Source organism: Pyrgilauda ruficollis, unplaced genomic scaffold, assembly GCF_017590135.1.
Source record: "Pyrgilauda ruficollis isolate IOZ18807 unplaced genomic scaffold, ASM1759013v1 scaffold11, whole genome shotgun sequence".
Taxonomy (NCBI): Eukaryota; Metazoa; Chordata; class Aves; order Passeriformes; family Passeridae; genus Pyrgilauda; species Pyrgilauda ruficollis.
This window is the reverse complement of record NW_024509210.1, coordinates 11,778,244-11,796,120: the sequence shown is the minus strand read 5'-3', so window position 1 is coordinate 11,796,120 and position 17,877 is coordinate 11,778,244. Positions and strand designations below refer to the sequence as shown.

Below are 17,877 nucleotides of genomic sequence, written 5' to 3'. Positions count from 1 at the left end.
AAGGAGGAGTGCTGCCCCAGTTGAACATCATCCTTCCCCCAGAGGCAATAGAAATTGTACAGGATGTACCAAAATTCAAATGCGAATGGACTGCTAGAGCTATAAGGAAGGAAAACAGAAGGCAAAAAGGCAGCAGCCCAAAGGGGTGGGGAGAATCCTGCAATGAGCACTAACAAAAAATATCTGGTGAAGGAAAATGAGACACGGCAGCTGTCCTGAGAGAAAGAGACTACAGAAGTGAGAGACACACAGTAGTCATGGTCTCAAACAGGGCACAAATGGGAGTCAAGTCTGAGGTGTCCCAAAGTGTACAGAAACAGTTCTAGGTATGCGATAATGCTGAGAGTTCCAGGGAATCTATTGAGCCAAGTAAAAGTGTGGTCAGCCCTAGAAAAGGTAGAGAAAAGGTAATGTATGATATGTTGTATCCCTGCTGTAACCTGAACAAAGAGACTTCAGGACCAAAATATTGAAAGGAATGGGACCGGGACATAAGGAAAAGGCCATATAGTTCCACAAGTAGGAAGGTCTCTGGATGGTGCTCAGCAGGTTTTCATCTTTCCCCTCTTCAGACTCTCTTGTAGCTGTGGCAGAAGAATAAAATCTCCATATTCTGCATTCATACAGCACAACAGTGAGGCCATCACCAGCTTGCTGAAAAGAATAATCCCATTGAGTCATGTACGTCAGGAATGAACCGAGTCTGTGTTTGTAGGAAGCCAAACCTATCCATAAGTACAGGGTTCCTAGCCCACGGATCCAGCCCACTTGTGATCCCCACACCAGGCTACGTCTCTTTTGCTGCTAGACACCAGCAGCAAGGTCAAAATTGTCTCTGCAGGAGCCTCGCTCACACTCCTGCGTTTATAGATCAGGGCCCCCGATGGGAGCTCACAGTAGTGTGCCCTCGAGTGGCTCTCAATCCCACTCAGGGAGTGCAAACTCATACTGCAAAACATCAGGCCCTAATCACCACACCACAAACACCACAAAGAAGAGAGAAGTCAAATGCTAAGATGGAAAACATCTGCCAAAGGTATAATTATGTCAACCAGTGAAAGATCTTATGAGACCAAGACTTAAAAAACATCTATTAACACTTCGGCTTTTCTTCACAAGCAACAGGTCTTGGAGAGGGAGAAAGGAGAAACAAAAGAGGAAGATGGGGCAGGTGGAGGGGGGAGGAAGTAGAAGAGAGAGAGGCAGAAATGAACTCTTTAGAAGTCCGTGAGAAAAAACCCCAAACATTTACACTCAAACTCCAACCTAAGAAAGGAGAAATACCACAGAAATTATGGTTTGCTCCCTTTTTCTATACATCCCTGCATTGTCCTAAGACACTGGCCTTCCAAGAGTTTTGTTTTATGCATGTATTTCCAGCCTGATGGCAGAAGAGATGACAGGTCACTGTGGATGTCAAAGAGGAGTAGATCAACCTGAAAAAGTTAATCCCAAGCTATTTTGTGGCACAAACTTCTGACAATGGTCCACCTCTCCACACAGCACTGAGGCTCTTGTACTTCTTCAGAAGCAGTGATCCTAATGCAGAGATCTATCTTTCAAACCTCTTCCAGTGAGAGTAAGGTAACCCACTTTTCTTAGCCCACTGGGATAAAAAATTAAAATAGCATGGAAGAAGCTATACAAAAATAATTCCACTGTTTTGCAAGGCTTTATAACTAAGGCCAAATGAGAAAAAAACCCAACACAACAACCAAAACCTAAACAAATATCCATGAAGCCACTGTTCCAAATAAAAAGTTGACAACAGCCTGTTAGGAGTGCTATGTTGCCTTATAAAGTGCAAAGCCCCACATACTCAAAGCACACAGCCTACCCTCAGTCTGCACTGAGCATGCAGCTCACCCACGATATTCTTCCCCAGCCAGTAGGCTGAAGAAGACCAAGTATCATGTTTGCTAGTCCAGAATTGGATAGCATTTTACTACAGGATAGTGTCCCAATGAAATTAGAGGCAGCTTAGCCTGCACATTTTTCACAGCTCCTTCTCAGGTGAAGGAAGGCATCTGACATGTTGAGCTTCCTGCACACACTCACGTCATGTGCCATCTACCGACGTGCTCTTCCCTGGCAGAAGCTAGCCTTTCCTTCCCAGAGGTGCAGGCAGCACAGCCAACTCCTACCCCTCTTCACCCCTGCTGCCAGCCAACATCAGTCACCGGCCAGGGTACAATCCTTGGTAATTCTGTACAACTCAAGTTAAAAGAAGCCCATTCATCTAAAAAGGTGCTAGGCCCTTCTTAAGATCTGTAACATGATTCATTTTGACATAGCAGTTGGCAACATTTCCTGAGCTCGACAAGAGACAGACAGACAGACAGGCACGAGCAACACAGAGGGTACAAGAGAAACAAAACAGACCAGTGCTCATATCGTAGGGACACACACACATAGCCAACTAAAAGAAACTAACTCCCAATGCATAGGCTGTCTCTGGTTATTCAGCCACTTTCACTGCTTCCATGTTTTCAGAGGCTTACATGATTTACATATCCCAGCTGCTTTAAAACAATATGCAAAGGGAATTGAAGTATTGCTGGCAGTGGGCAAATTTAAGTATTGCTGGCAGAAGGGCAAGAAAGGCACAGTGATCTGCTCTGCACAAAGGCAGAGCTGGTGAAAAATTAGCCACTCATTTCAGATTTTCAAAGCAGTGAAAATTTTTCTTTTCTTGTGGGTTTTTTTACAGTTTTAAGGTGTCATTGAAAGAGGAAGAGGAGAAATATTTTCCAGGTGGTAACGCAAAAACAATTATTCTGCTGTCTTGATACTGTAATGTTCCCACTTCTATCTGAAATGGAAGAAATATTTTTGTTATTTTTCTGTGCATAGGAGATAATAAAATAACTAATTCTTGTCCTTTGGTTACTGTTCATATCTTAGTCTCAAAGTGTGTCTTTGGGCTGTGTATGACTTCTGACAATATGACACTGGCCAATTTCCTCTTTGAACCCTTGAGAGTGGATTTGACTATTTTCTGAACAAATTGTATAAATGCCAAACACTTTGATGGATGAGAAAGGAAATGAACAGGAGGGGGGGGCGGTTACTGGGTATTTGGTCATGCTGGGATACATAAACAAGACCAGGACAAAAGGAAGTTTTGGATTATAAAGGCTCTGAACAAACCTTTTCAGTAAGTATGCTAAAAAACGAAGTGACTGGCAGCTGTGAACTGCCCAGTGGTGCTGTGCCCACACGTTTCATCTGAACGGTGGAGCGCCATCACTCTCTGCCACATTTGGAGTGACTCCCAGTTTGTTCTACACTGCAAGACTCCTATCAAGGATGACAGCACCAACACCAGGCAAAGCACCTGTTCCTCTTTTTGGCACCTCTGCAACAGAATGACAAAGCCTCCTGTCCAGGCAAGGCACACACCTGCTCTGCTGAGCCCAGGAGAACCACTGTCTTTTTCGTTTCACACTCAGAGCAGGCAAAGTCAAACTGAGTTGCCAGCAGCTGGATTTTCTGCACAAAATGGGAGCTGTATGTGGCCAGAGGATCCTTTTGGTGAGGACATGGACCCCTGAGTGCACACTGACCCCCCCTGCCACCCCCTTGCACGGACATGCTATGTAGGGTGATGAGCACAAGCCGAGCGTGCATGGCATGGAAAATGGCGGAGGCACGAATCGCAGGCAGCTTACGGGAGGTGCTCACCATCAAATGCACACTGGAGCTCGACTTCCTTTTCTGGACACATCATTGAGAGAGGGAAAGAGAAGGGAAGAGAGGAGATGAGAAGAAAAGCACAGAAACTATTCACACATTAGTGTGCCAGCAAGGGCCCCCCTGCCAATAATGCTCCCCTGAGGCAGGTACAAGCAGCAGCAGAAATGCACAGACACAGAAAAAAGGAACAGAGAGAGAAGTCACCATTAAAGCACATGACTACACACCAGGGGAAAGGGCAGGGCTGAAGACCCCTATCCCCTCAAACACTGAGGTCAGAATATAGGTGCCCCACACACTGATATAAGGGGAGAAGAAGAGAGAGCAGTATATATGCACAAGATGTGGGGTACAAGGGGGTCTCTCTGTGCTCTCGCACCTCAGAGAATGGGGCAGCTTCTCCAGCCAAACTGAAGAGGTAGGCAGAAACCCCCTGTGTGTTCACATTTGGAGAATGCAGAGGTGTGTTTGCAACTCAGATTTAGAGGCTAGGGAGGAGGCCACAACAGAAAGGCACATGCAGGGACTAAAGAAAGAAGAGGGAACCTGTGTGCATAGCATGGGGAGGAGAAAGGCTCCCTCACATAGAATTTGGGCCTGATTGGAGAGGTGCACTAATGCTCAAACATGAAAGACAGAAGCACTCAACAGCCAGAACACTTTGCACTCTCAGATATTGGGAGAAGAACAAACAGGTTCAAACACTACTCAACCTTCTTGGACTCTACTCTTGATAAATGGCATCTTCAGTCATCTTCAAAGACATCTTCACACCAAATTGCACTCTCCAGTAAATGAGGCTCAGCATGCACTTCACTCCTCTTTCACTAAACTCTTAGTGTCATCCAGTTCAAGCTGAGCCTGGCAGGTCTTTCAGCATTACAATGCTATGCCTTCCCCTTGCTGTCTCCATGTACATTTTCCATCTGCCATTCTCCTTTGGTACTATCTAGGCTATTCTCTGCTGCTTACTACAGTCTAGCCCACAGAGTGGTACAGGACAGCACAGCTCGCGTCAGTCAAAACCCACGATGGCGTGGGCTCAGGTCTGTAGCTCTGGACTCCTGCACACTACCACAGCACCCCCTGGAGCAGCCTGTGAACACCGAGCAGGCCATGGAGTTGTAGCTCCCCACTTCATACACTTACTGAGCCTTCACAGCCCTTACCTTGAATATTGCCTTCATCCCTGCTATCCTCACATCAGAGCTCAAGCACACACACACACACTGGCATGTGTTTGAAAGCAGAAGTGCCCATGTTCACCTCATACCTAGAACCACATTCCTAATCATGCCATACAGTCCACAGTCACTCTGATCTGTTCACCATTTGGCTCACAAATCTTCCATTTCATGGAGGCACAACACAGGGCTTGCCATTACACGGTTTACACATTTGTGCTTACTCTCATTTCTTTCAGGACAATTTAGCTTCTCCACAGGCTTTTCCTCAAGCTAGAACTAAAATAGCATCTACTACCAGTGCATGAATATAATGCTTAGACTGCCAGCAACCCAGAGAAATCCTTGTACCCCATCACAACAGGGAATTTTTAACTGGGAAAAGTGGAAATTCACAACAATGAAAAACTACTGTTTTTACTTTTAATGTATCCTCTAAGTTGCAGCAGACAAAAAAGAAACTATATGGATACTATTGTCTCTAAGAAAGACAATCTCATTTGAAATTCATACGGACTTCCTCCAGTAAGTTACAAAAGAAAAAAGGGACAGAAAATGTTAAGATACAAGCAAAAGGTTCAATAGGAAAAGAATCAACAAAGGCATACAGAAAACAAACACCCTCCTACACAGAGGCACAAGTAACACTGACACAGGAGGAAACAGAACCCTCTGCAGGTCAGAACTTAATCAAAGTACAAGCTACATTTAAAACAGTGTTAGTCTATTACAGGGCATGATGCAGTGTAGAAATCCCAGGAAGCACATTATTACTGGCTACTATAGTAACATGGAGAAGAAAAGCTAGGTTGGCAGTATGAAAAGGGCAGGGAGTGACGTCTGTGTTATGACCAGAGCATGAAAATACTACTAAAACACAAGACAGGTTAGATAATGCCAACACGAGGCACTGGCAGTAAGTGCTAAAGCATCAAAATTTATTAAGTCAAATCATATACAAGGAAATTACTAAGCCAGATCAATCTCCCACTACATCTTAAGAGCTGCAACAGAACCATCTATTGTTACCTTCCTAAGTGACTAGCTGAGAGAGCAAAGCTTTTTGTTCTTTTAATGTGACTGCAACTTAGCAAAGTAAATAAGAGAACAGAAGTTTAATTATAGAGTTCTCTTTCCCTTCCATAACACAGAACCCTCTAAGAACTACTAGGGAGAGCAAAGATGCTGCAGGGAATGAAAAAAATTGTTAAAGGCAGACACAGCCTGGTAAAGTACCTCGCTGATCACTTTAAGGGTTTCCCTACACCTGAGTGACAAAACATTTTCCCAAAGCAGTACACACAACACACCTAGGGATGAGTGTTTGTTACAGTTCTATTTTTGTTACGTGTGTGAATTTTAGGTGTTCGTCTCTCAAAGAGGAGCAGATTCTCTACAGTGAAACTTAAAGAACAGACTTGCTTTAGGTAACAATCAACAGAAGTCAGCAGGTGACAGAAGACAATCTGAAGAATCACTTTCTCTTCAGCATGGCAGCAATACTAGAAATGGCGAGCGCAAATCATTCCACAGCACATACCAAAACATACTATAAGAAGTAGAGTGATTCCAAGCAAGGTCCCATTCACAGTCCTGGGAACTTACATAGCTACTTTACTTTTATGACAGCTTTCTGTATTTCCATCTTCTACATGCAGTTCTCCCCCACTCTGATACTGCATATTTATGTTAAAATATCATGCTTGAAGCAATTCATATTCCCATGGAGAATATAGTCATTTCAGAACTTAAGGTAGGAAAAAAATGTTGAACTAAAAGCAGATCGTCATAGTGAGAGTCATCTTGAACCAGCAAATCTGAGGTCCTATTTCTGCTTCTGCTTCAGCACTTTTGTGTGATGCTGAGCAAATAATTTAATCTTTGTCAATCCATCTTCTCTCTTGCCCTTTTGTCAGCTTGTCTATTTAAATTGTAAGCTAAGAGGCAGGGATTTTCTGCTAAGCACACTGGACCCTTGATCTCAGTTGGTGTTTCCAGGCATTACAACAATGCAGCGAAAAAACTGACTGCATCAAAGACGGATATAATGTGCTACTGGATGTCAGCACTTAAACAGATCTGAAGCACTCCCCAGGTGTCTTGCATAACACAGTTCAGCACAAAACTCTGCTGCTCAGATGAACTTGGGTTCTCCCTGTTTAGCTTCACCATAAACAATATTTAAACAGTATGGCTTTAAGATTATAACAAGTCCAGATACAGAGATAGGAACATTAACTCCTGTTGGTCACTGTGTGAATGTTACTTGACCCTTGCAGATTTTATAGGTTGCTTCACCTTGCTACTGTGCCTTCTCTGTTTAAGGCATGCTTTCACCAAGAAGCAGCCATGCCAGTTTACAGAGCATCCTTCCTTCCCCACATACTCTTTACTGGGCAAAGGGCAGGGAAAGTGGTACACATCAGGCATAAAATGTACACTTACTGCAATATTCCTCACAAACAGCAGAACAAATGATACTTGGTACCTCTTTGAAGTTATGTAACATATAGGGCAGATTTTAGAACATTAACCTTGCTAAACCAAATGAATGGATTTTTCCTCTTTCAGTCGAGTTCTCCTTTCAGCTGTGCTATTCAGCTTTTACTGGGAAAGAAAACAGAGTGCATGTGGCAGAAAGACAAGGTAGAAAATCAACAGACTTGGCAGAGCATTGCAAGTGACTGCTGTTAAAATCTCCTGCATCCCACAGCATGCTCTACAATTTACTATCTACATAGTGTTACAGTGGGCCTGAGGAACATTATTGATATAATTTTGTAAATCCTAGTTGCAAACCCAAGTGATCAGAAGTAAAGAGGAAAAAAAAAAGAAACTGACAAAGAGCTTAGAGAAGGACCAATTAAAAAATAATTACCATTACATGCTTAACTGAAAATAAGACTTCGTGCATTAAACAATTCTGATTATAGAAATGGGTCTTACAGGCCCTGCTATAACTGGAAGCACACACAACCTCTCACATCAGCAGGAAGTGAAATACCCCTTTGGAAAAAAGGGAACACAACTCTTTGAAGTGCTACTCACAGGCAAAAAAAAAAAAAAAAAAAAACAACCAGCAGTAGGACTGTAACACTCACTCCAGGGAGTCCAGATCCTGACAAGCTTAGAGGAAGAACATTCAGCATAAAGTGTCCTTAATCTTCATCCAGGTGTTTACCCCAGCCCACTCGTTAACCCCTCTCACCTTGCAGTACATAGCAATTCCAGATTATCCAGATTAGAGTCAGAAAAGGGGAACAAGAAAGCAAATAAATCTGATTTGAAAGTATCTAAAGTAAAATTTTAAATGGTACATGCACAATGTTGCCCATAAATTTAGAATCTTAAAAAAATACCTGGGACCTACAGTGATGACCACAAGATATGTGGTATGTTACAGGGGCTCTGCAACTCCTCACTCAGTATCTTCTAGCCTCACTTTCTGGATTTGAAAGCAGAAAACCACATTCCTTGGGGATAAAACTTGGGCCTTCCTGCTGCTACTCCAACAGCTTGGATCCAAATTCTGCTTGAAGAAAGTGAGTGCAGCACTACAAAGGTTTGGTGAGCAGGCAGAATTTAAGATTCAAGGCAGTTTAAATCATCCATTATTTAAGATAATGGAAAAGTTCTCAAGTGCCAAGCTGATGAAATATCTACCAATTAGCAGAATTAGTACTTGAAATAGAAGCAACAGTGCAAAATTAAAACCAGGAATGCTTCAAATAAAATTTGGAAAGGAATTTGCTGAAAGGAGCAGTCACATCTACGGAAATTTATCAAAACAACCCCAGTGTGGACAAACCAGTATTGCAATTTTTTTTTGAAAAAGTTTCTTTCCTGTCCTTCCCTCCTGATTTAAACTTCTCCCACTGCCTTCCAAAATGGTCTGATCCAAGTAAAATGCATGCATCATCACTGCTTTAGTGCTAAACTTTCTTCAGTGAAGGATTTGAGCTTATTGCTAGAGAAACAAAAATTGTGCATTTTTTTTTTAGTATCAGCTCAACACAACTCATGCTAGATGCTTAGATCACCACATATGACTATCAAATCATTCCTCTCTCATTTACGCTAAGTCAGCAAGTACATGCTGTACCTTGCGTCAGAAATTCACCAACACACATTTTCATGGAGTTATTGCAAATAAAACTTGAGAAAGATGTATACGTCTCACTCAAGCTTGTGTAATACTATGTAATAGAAATTCCTACTATCCTTGTCAAACAATGCAGAATTCTAGCACAGTCAGCTCTGAATACCAGCCAAAAAAAGGGAAAGCTACCTCAAACAGAAAATAAATTAACACAAACTGGTGGTGCTTTTTTCTCAGTGTCTTTAAAGCCATTAAGTTTTACACTAGTGTAGTAATCTATTTGTGGAAGAAATACTCTTTCAATTCTTATCTACTTTGTGGATCTCTGTGACAACAGTCCTAGGGTGCACAGTCACCCTGGATCAGATAAAACCAATGAAGAAACTGAAACATATTTTCTCTCAAATCTCCATAAAGAGTTGGTTTCCAAGAAGGTTGTAAGAGACAAACAGAAAACTCTACAATCAAACAAACCAGTGTTCTTATCAGGAGAAAACAAGAGAAACAGCCTAACCAGATGGTACGTGGTCAGCAGCAGACTCCAGTGAGAATTACAGCATGCAGTGCTTGTTCTAAACCTACATTGGATGTAGAATAATTTATATAGGAAGTGGGAGTGAAAAGGATACCACAAAGCTGAAAATCTGGTTGGTGTTCAAGCCATGGTATTTGTGCTCTGCACTACTGCAATGGGCAGAAAATCATTGCTTGCCACAAGTAAGACCAGATGCTGTTACCTCAACCAGACACTGCCACAAGTTGTTTGTCATAACTGTACAGGGTGAGAAAGTGAGTGGAGCTAAAATTACAAGTTTCCTGCATAAGGAGCAACACGTGACAAGTATGCCAGTCACAATGGTGAGGCCACCAACCAAACAGTGACCAGCACAAAGACTGTCCTCAGCAGTCAATGGGTCAGTACTGCTCCAACAAGCAAATGGACATGGTAAAAGACTACACTTCAAATGGGATGCAGCACCCATTACAGTAGGGCAAGGAAAGAGATAGGAATGTAGACACAGAAATCCTACAACAGAAGTGTTAAGGATGTCCTACTAACACACACAGACCATTACACACTCTTTGTCTTGTCCAGGCTTAGCACTGGGGGAAAACAACTTGTACTTTTAAAAGTCTGTATTACTGAACAGAAGAGTAACTCAAAACAGGAGCTTTAATATTGTTTCTGAGTTTTAACACTTACAGAAATGAGGACTCAAAATCCATACCTGAAGACAGACACTATTTAAGGAAAATGGGAAGCTTAAACACCTCTCCTGGGGGCCCTCAGCCCAGGGTGAACATGAGCAATGCACCTCATGGACAACACCGAGGTTCCCACTGCAAAGCCAGACTGCTGTAACACTTTGGAGGGAGGAAGCTGCATGGACTCTTGACTGCAGGTCTCCAGTGTCCTGCAGAAGCAGTGGTTTCCAGAGGACAATCTCATTTACCAAGAACAGACAATGCTATGCTCTCTAATATACCTGCCATTTTATCAAAGTATTTAATTACACATATGAGGAGCAACATATACTGCAAAGGGATGAAGAAAAGTAAATCTAGAATTATCCTTTTCAGAGAGGAAGACATTATGTATTCCATGAACCAAACACCACAAGCTTTCTATGGAGCTGGAAGGTTCTAATGTACAGGGTCTCTTTGTAACTACATTACTAGGCAGTAGTGCCTCAAGATTTACGTGTACATCCTTTGTCCATTTTTTGAATATTTTAACCCAAGATGTAATACTCCCTGAAAGCTTTTTAGAAATCAAGAATCCTAAGAAGAAAGTCTTTTTTTTTTTTTTTTTGTAGATAGGTAACAAAACTTTGTAGACATGTTGATACCTGCTGTTTTTCCAATTACTTCTCCTCTGCCTCATTGGGATTTTGAAGTAAGCACCTGTTGGTTCTCATTTCACAACATTAGGGATAATACATTCTTATCCCACTGGAATTCTATTCTAATGGTTTAAATATCAACAGATGCAACAACTCTTAACACACTTGCTGTATTAGTGTGCATGTGTTCAATGCATGTCTGTACAAGAGGCAGGCTGGTGCAATGGCCAAAAGCTCACTCTTGCAGGCATATATCAAAGACAAGAATCTTAGGGCAGGAACAGCATTTTCACAGAGCATTTTGATCAAAAAATAAACTATCCCCAAAACCTGGATGTCAATTGGGCAGAATACTGCAGAACTGTAAGAATGCATGTTTTATTAGAGCAGATCCGAAAACAAACACAACTCTTCTGAAAACACCTCTTTTTCCAGCAGCCTGCTTGTACTGTGAGCCCTCTGGGAACAAAGCCTCATTAAAATGGAAGAGGGCTCAGAGATCAGGAGAGAATAAGTGTGCTGGTCCTACAGTGTGAATGTCAGCCCCCCAGCACAGGGAGAATGAAGAGTGCCCACAGTGCTAAACCAGGAGATGAACAGTTCCACTTAACAGCTGTGGAGAAAGGTTTGACTTCAAAGGAAAATGCGAGCAAATAAACCCAATTCTTCTTTTCCATGTGGAGGACAATTATCCTTCAGAACAGGTAGGGGAGGACTATGCTCTAGCCTATAATTGTCTCTCCTCCAGTATCAGACAACAAAGGGCAGCTGCCTGCAACAGCAGGGCCTTAGCAAGGGCCTGTGTGACCTACAGAAATAAATGATGACCATGCAACGCAAAGACTAACATTGAAGTGGGGAAAAAATAATTCCCTTCAGAAGGGAACAGTAGAGTGCCTCAACTTCAGGCACATGAATTGAACTTTTAACACATTCCTCAGTTTCCGTTCTGTCCAAACATGAACATTTGGAGGCTCCTCCTTCCCCACCCTTCTTCCCAGCTCAGCCTTCAGCATCTGTCCAAGTGAGTAGACCAAGAAACTTCCATGGGGTCTGCTGGCTGTATCATCAGTCACTCACAATTGCTCTGTGCAATTTTCACAGTCAGAAGCACTGAACAGAACAGACTAATCAGAGGCATGTGTAACAACGGAGCAAGTCCTTGGTCTTTCTAATCCAGTGCTGACCAGTTCTCCATACATCACAGAAAGGGGAAAAGGAATTCCTGCTGCTGCAACAGTGCACTTAGCTAATTATGCATGTAAGGAGCACTAAGATCCCACCCAGGGTTCCATAACAAGACACTGGATTATAGCAATCCAGGCCACAGGGCTGTGGTTTTACCCTGGAAAGGGACAGGCACCAGGGAGACTGGCTGCCTCCTGTTCAGATGGTGGGAAAGACAGTGAAATGGCAAAGCAAGAACTTACCTTCACTCCATCTGACTTCTTGTTCAGCAGGCTTTTGGCAGCTGTGGAGAAAAGCAGAAGTAGATCAGATTTTGGTTTCAAGACTATCTTCTCTCTCTCTCTCCCCCACCCCCCCTCCCCAACTTCCCTCAAAAATGCCCAAAACTTCAGAAGGACAACCATCCTGTTAATTCCTCCCTAGCAGCAAGAGACCTGGAAAACAAGACAAGTCACTCATCAAATTCATCCTGATAGCAGAGGGCCATCTATCCTATCTATTGCTCACTTATTCAGACAAAATACTACCACTTTCACCACCTCAAGAAGACCAAGTCTGAAATGGTAATTTAGAGTTTTCTGTCATCCCCCAGTCACACACTGTGACCCCACCCAGAAGTGTCAGCAGTTACAGGTGGAAAATAAACCTGATTTTTGCAACAGGATAAAGGCTGCACCTGTAAGTGCAGGCATTGACATAACAGATGTGGCTTATAAAGGGGGGGGGCTGATAATACAGAAGCTTTTAAATTACTGTTATTCAGTTATACAGTTTCTCTGGGGATAGCTGGATAGCTAAAAGAAAGGGACTGAAAAAGTGCAAAAGGCAGCATCTGAAAACTGTTAAAAGGAAGAATGGCAAAAGAGACAGGGAACTAGGCTGAATTTCTTAATTGAAAGATAAAGATGCTCTGCTGTGCTCAACTTGAACAACTGGCACTACCAGTGAAACTGAGAGAATGATAAGCACACACCTAGAGCCCACAACAAGTGCCTGGCAGAAGGCATACTTGGGAGTGATCAAGGAGCTGCTTCATCTATTACAGCAAAGTGGTACATTAACCATGACTGTCAGCAGCAAGATCCCATCTTCAGCTTCAACAGATACAAACCATTTCTTGTCTACTTATGAGGAATGTATTCAGTTGTATCAACTTTTGTAAAGAGCATGCAATACAGCTATTGTACCAACACATGCTGTGGCTCTCCTAAGCAGCTAGCTTCTGGGTCTGGGCACCGGGGTTTTAGGTGCAGCAAAGATGAGGCCTAGAAAAAAGGCAAGTCCTGAGACAATGCTGACACGACTCTTGAAATCCCCAAAGACATACTGACCAACTGCACAGAGTGCTCAGTCTCTCTAGAAACAGCAACGTTAGGCAAAAAAGATTTTTGCAATACCTAAGCAAGTGTTCAAATTTTATGTCAACCACATTTTCCACTCCGCCTTCTCTACAAGACCCTACAGACATGGATTAACTACACAATATTAGCTGAGTTGGTGCAAACAACTACAGCATCTCCTCCCAACAAAGAGGTGGCAGCCCATATAAGCTTACCAGAATCTCTGGATTGGTTTCCTAATTCTACTCTCTAATGCAAGTATAAAGCTAGATTACAATTTTGTTTTCCTTCTAGCTCTTAGAAGCCAAGAACGTTGGAAGAACCTCATGCAGAGGTTTTCTGAATGTGATGTGTCAAAACACAGTGTTCTAACGTGCACACACGAAGGTGGGCAAAGCAACTCATCCGCCCTGCAACAGTCTCTTTTCTGAGTGTACACATATTAAAGCATTGCAAGACTGCAAGACAAGTAAGTTCTTGCCACCTTGAAGGCATGACATAGGCCAGCTTGATTCTACATGCAAGTGAGAAGGAGAACAGTGTGACTATGGGGTCAAAAGGGGTCCAGCATTCATACCACACATGCATGAAGGCATCTCACACAACAACTGCTGAAAACAAGAAACTGTTACAGCCTTACAACACTTCAGAAGGAGTAAAGGATTCTGCAATTTAACAAATATGCCAAATGGGACATCCTTGAAGTGGGAAAAAAAAACAAACCAAAAACAAACCACTATCAGAGAAGCAAAATAGTACCACCACATGTTCTGGGAACATCCCAGAGACAAGCAGGGAAGCAACATTTTTCACACTTTCTGCAGTCTTCCCACAACCTCACATTTGTCCCTGTGGACAGAAGACAGCTAAAATCACGTTTACAGCATTAGAGCAAATTCAGCTGAGAGTGCCTCCATGCAGCCCAGCACTATGTAATGTTGATCCATGTTCCCTGGTGCAGCCTGCCTGTCCGGCCTCCTTCCCTGACTGCACCTCTGCATGGCACACGCTGCTCTCCCACAGGCCTGACAGCACCCCAGTACTGCAGAAGGAAACTTGCTCTGTGGTGTATTTGGCTCATGCACCATACTGTGTTTATAAAGAGCTGGAGAGCCCAGGAAATACATTTACATACAAAGATGACTCAGACACCTCAGACAACAGGGAAGCATGCAGGTCTACCCACAGATCAACCTGTACAAATTACAAGACACAAGTAAAAGGGGGTGCAAGAGGAATTTCTGAACAAGCAACAGACAAGACTTCCTGTAACAATAATCCTTTTAAAAGACAGGCAGTTTAGCAAAGAGACAACAGGAGGGGAAATATCCAAAGACACTTGCAGGCAGATTCTTTACTGTTCCTGAAACAGTCTTGTACCAGTGCTCTACAGTCTTCCAGGTGTGAGATGCTAAGACTAATTTTTTCTATCTTTCCCATTTCCTCTACATGTTAAAGGGATTAAATTCCCTCTTCTCTTAACTTCTAGAAGTTAAGAGTTCTTCTAGAATAAAGAAACATGAAAGCACATGCTGCTAACCCAGTAACTTAAAAACACAATTCTGTTCCTGGCTTAACAAGTCACTCTTCAGCTAAACTCTGAAGAGAAACACAAAAGGCCTCTCCTGCACATACCCCTCCCTCTTCCCACATCTTTCAGTTCTGGCATCCATAGTAAATAGCCTGGGCTCTGGACCATGTTCCTGGCAGAAACACAAATCCCTAATGCTGAACTCATCAGCAATAAACACCAGACACTCTGGATGTACCAGAGCCAAGGGGTGACTGAAGAGGAAATACTCACTCCAAAGATAGCCACGGATAGTGTCTTCCCCACTGCCAGCCCCACTCCTCTTCCAGAGAGAGCAACCCTTCATCCAGCCTGTCCTCAAACGCCAAAACTCAGTTACATTTCTCTCTTAAGTTTCCAGAGAATTCTTTTTAGGGATGCAGGAAGATGCCATCAGGCACAGAGGCTTCTTTTTTTAAGTCTGACTAACTTACGATGCTAGTCTAACAAACAAGCCAAGTTCTGGCTTCTAAACACAAGCATTTATACCTAAAGGATTCTGGACTTTACTGAGACTTGGTAAAATAAAAATTGTATCGTACCAACACAGACTTCGCAATGAAACACAGTTGCAGCTTGTCATTCTCATACTCTCAGTTCAAAGAAAGTAAAATTAACTATTTCTCAACTTGATGTCACTTCTGGGGTCACCACAAAGTACCCAACAGTCAGTGTGCAGTCAAAAGAGGCACTTTTGGCTACCATCACACACAATAACCATGAATGCAGTGTAACTTCAAGAATATTTTATTAAAGGACAAACACCACAATAAAAAAATATTCCCAGAGCTTTCCCCCACTTTAGAGAGAGGAACGCAGAAGTAGAAGAAATTATTCTAATAATTTATATCCACTTTTGATGACAAATTAGACTCTCTGGCTATAGTGATAAACAATTAAATGCAGTAATCTGTATCACTCTAGGAAGTTGCAAATGGAAGTTACTAACCGAAATCCACTACTTTGGCATGTCCACACTGTAGTAGTTGAGCACCATTCACTGAAACCCTTACTGTTTCTTAAGAGATTTAGTAGATACAGAGAAAACACTTAAAAACAACTTAATCTTTCATTAAATGTGACTTCATCTTTTGCTTGGGAAATGTGGTTTCCAGTGATATTATACTTATTTAGTCAAAGCTCTACAAATACCTTAATAATTTTTCCCGCTCCATATTTTCATACCTTTTGATTCCTACCAGGAGATACAAATTTCTGGTCCTGAATCATTATCTACCTAACATAACACAATAGAGACTTCACATATATTACTCATTTCAGTTAAAGAAAAGAACTCAAATTTCAACCTGAGTATAGATATATATGTATATGCACACGCACACACACACAAAATAGCAAAAATTCAGTTTCACACTTCTGGAAGGGAGGTATAACACGACAGCTAAATATTTCAGTGCCACTTCAGTATTTGTACTATTTCCTCCTTCTTGCCCTTTAGTCAGCTAAAAAAAATCTCTGTACTGGTTACACTAAATACACACAGGCATATTCAGGCCTTCTTTACTTAGAAAGAACTCTGCTTCTCAGATCTGCCTCCAGCCTCTCTCAACCTCACCTATCTAGCCAAAAACTCAAACCTGCACATTGGAGTGTTAATCTGTAAGAGACCTGTAATGAATTCCAGTTATTGTCACACTTTGCCACAATAGCTCCCTCACCAAACTGACTTGGGCAAGCTGTGACAACCCAGAAGAAAGCTCAACATCAGTTAAAAATACAGGTTTCAGGCATAAGTCTCAATTACCTGCAATGTCTGCCTTAGGATCTATTTTGAACACAGGACTTGTGCTGAACCACGCGATAGAAATTAATTTCACAATGTGAAAGCTTGCTGAACAGCTCCCCAAATTAACAGTTGCAATCCACTTAGGAAAACAGTACTAAGAATTTCACATAGGCCACTTGTAAGTTGCGCATAAAAATCGGCTTACGGAGAAAAGCCACTTCTCAGCATTTGGTGATGCTCCTCCTGGCATCATGGCTGCTCCTAAGATGAAAACCAGGTTTTTTCCATCCTTTCACTCAATTTATAGCAAGCCTATTTACAGAGTTTTATCTACATAAATTAGTCCAGGCACCCTTAAATACAGCAGGAGTCTTTAAAAACCTTGCCAACTCTCTTCTAGTAATAAATTTACATTTACTTCTCAGAAGATGATTTAGGGGTTTCTTGCACATGATCTAATCAGTTGATTTACTGACTGCACTTCTGTATTCTGTAAGTGAATGCAGATCAGGTCAGTGTTTGCTTGGATCATCTGAACATCCAAAGCCCCAAGTGAACACCCAAGTAATCCTGTGTATACCCTGGTGTGACCCTAACAATTCTACAGCAAAATTTAGATTGCATTGTTCTCTCTTGCAGCTGAATGAACACCTTACCAGAGTGTGGAGAGAAGCTACAAATTCCTTATTGTAACCAGGTTTCATCTTCCTGACTTATGCTGAAAGGAGTGCAACTGTACCTGCTTTTAACAAATAGCCTACAGCTGGCCTGAGATGCAATCTTCTAAAAAGAACCAGAAACAGCCAATATTAAATGGCTGAACACATCATAACTGGGGGAAGGAACGAGATATCCTTTAACTTAACTGGTCTGGGGCAAAAGGCACATAGCAAGCAACAAATTACAAAAGAACAGAAACTTTTTTTTTTCTTTGTAAAAAGCAAGAATTTTTGATGAGCTAAAAAGAGAGAGTACTGCTACAGATTCTTTAGGAACAAATTTGTCACAGGCCTATACAGGAGATACTATACTACAAAATGTGACACAGGAGATAGTAATGACAATGAGATTAAAGGAGTCTTCTCATATTTCCTGCAGATAGTACACTCTTGCTTAATTAATTGATACTGAGGCCACATGAGCCTCTGTTTTCCTCTTTGTTCAAAACATGTATGAAAGAAGCTTTTAGGAGATCTCATCCCCAGGCAG

At 42.1% G+C, this 17,877-nt stretch overlaps 1 protein-coding gene across 10 annotated transcripts in view; it reads right to left on the bottom strand.

Moving 5' to 3' along the window:
* Window positions 1-17,877, bottom strand: part of CAMK2G (calcium/calmodulin dependent protein kinase II gamma) — a 119,316-nt gene that overhangs the window by 16,009 nt on the left and 85,430 nt on the right. For 6 of the 10 annotated variants that reach the window (XM_041473117.1, XM_041473098.1, XM_041473146.1 and 3 more), the window contains exon 13: window positions 12,254-12,294. In XM_041473117.1, the coding sequence (XP_041329051.1) occupies window positions 12,254-12,294 (41 nt within the window). Of the gene's footprint in view, window positions 1-3,684; window positions 3,718-12,253; window positions 12,295-17,877 lie in introns of all 10 variants that reach the window. The other 4 variants (XM_041473178.1, XM_041473107.1, XM_041473137.1 and 1 more) reach the window with 1 other exon arrangement.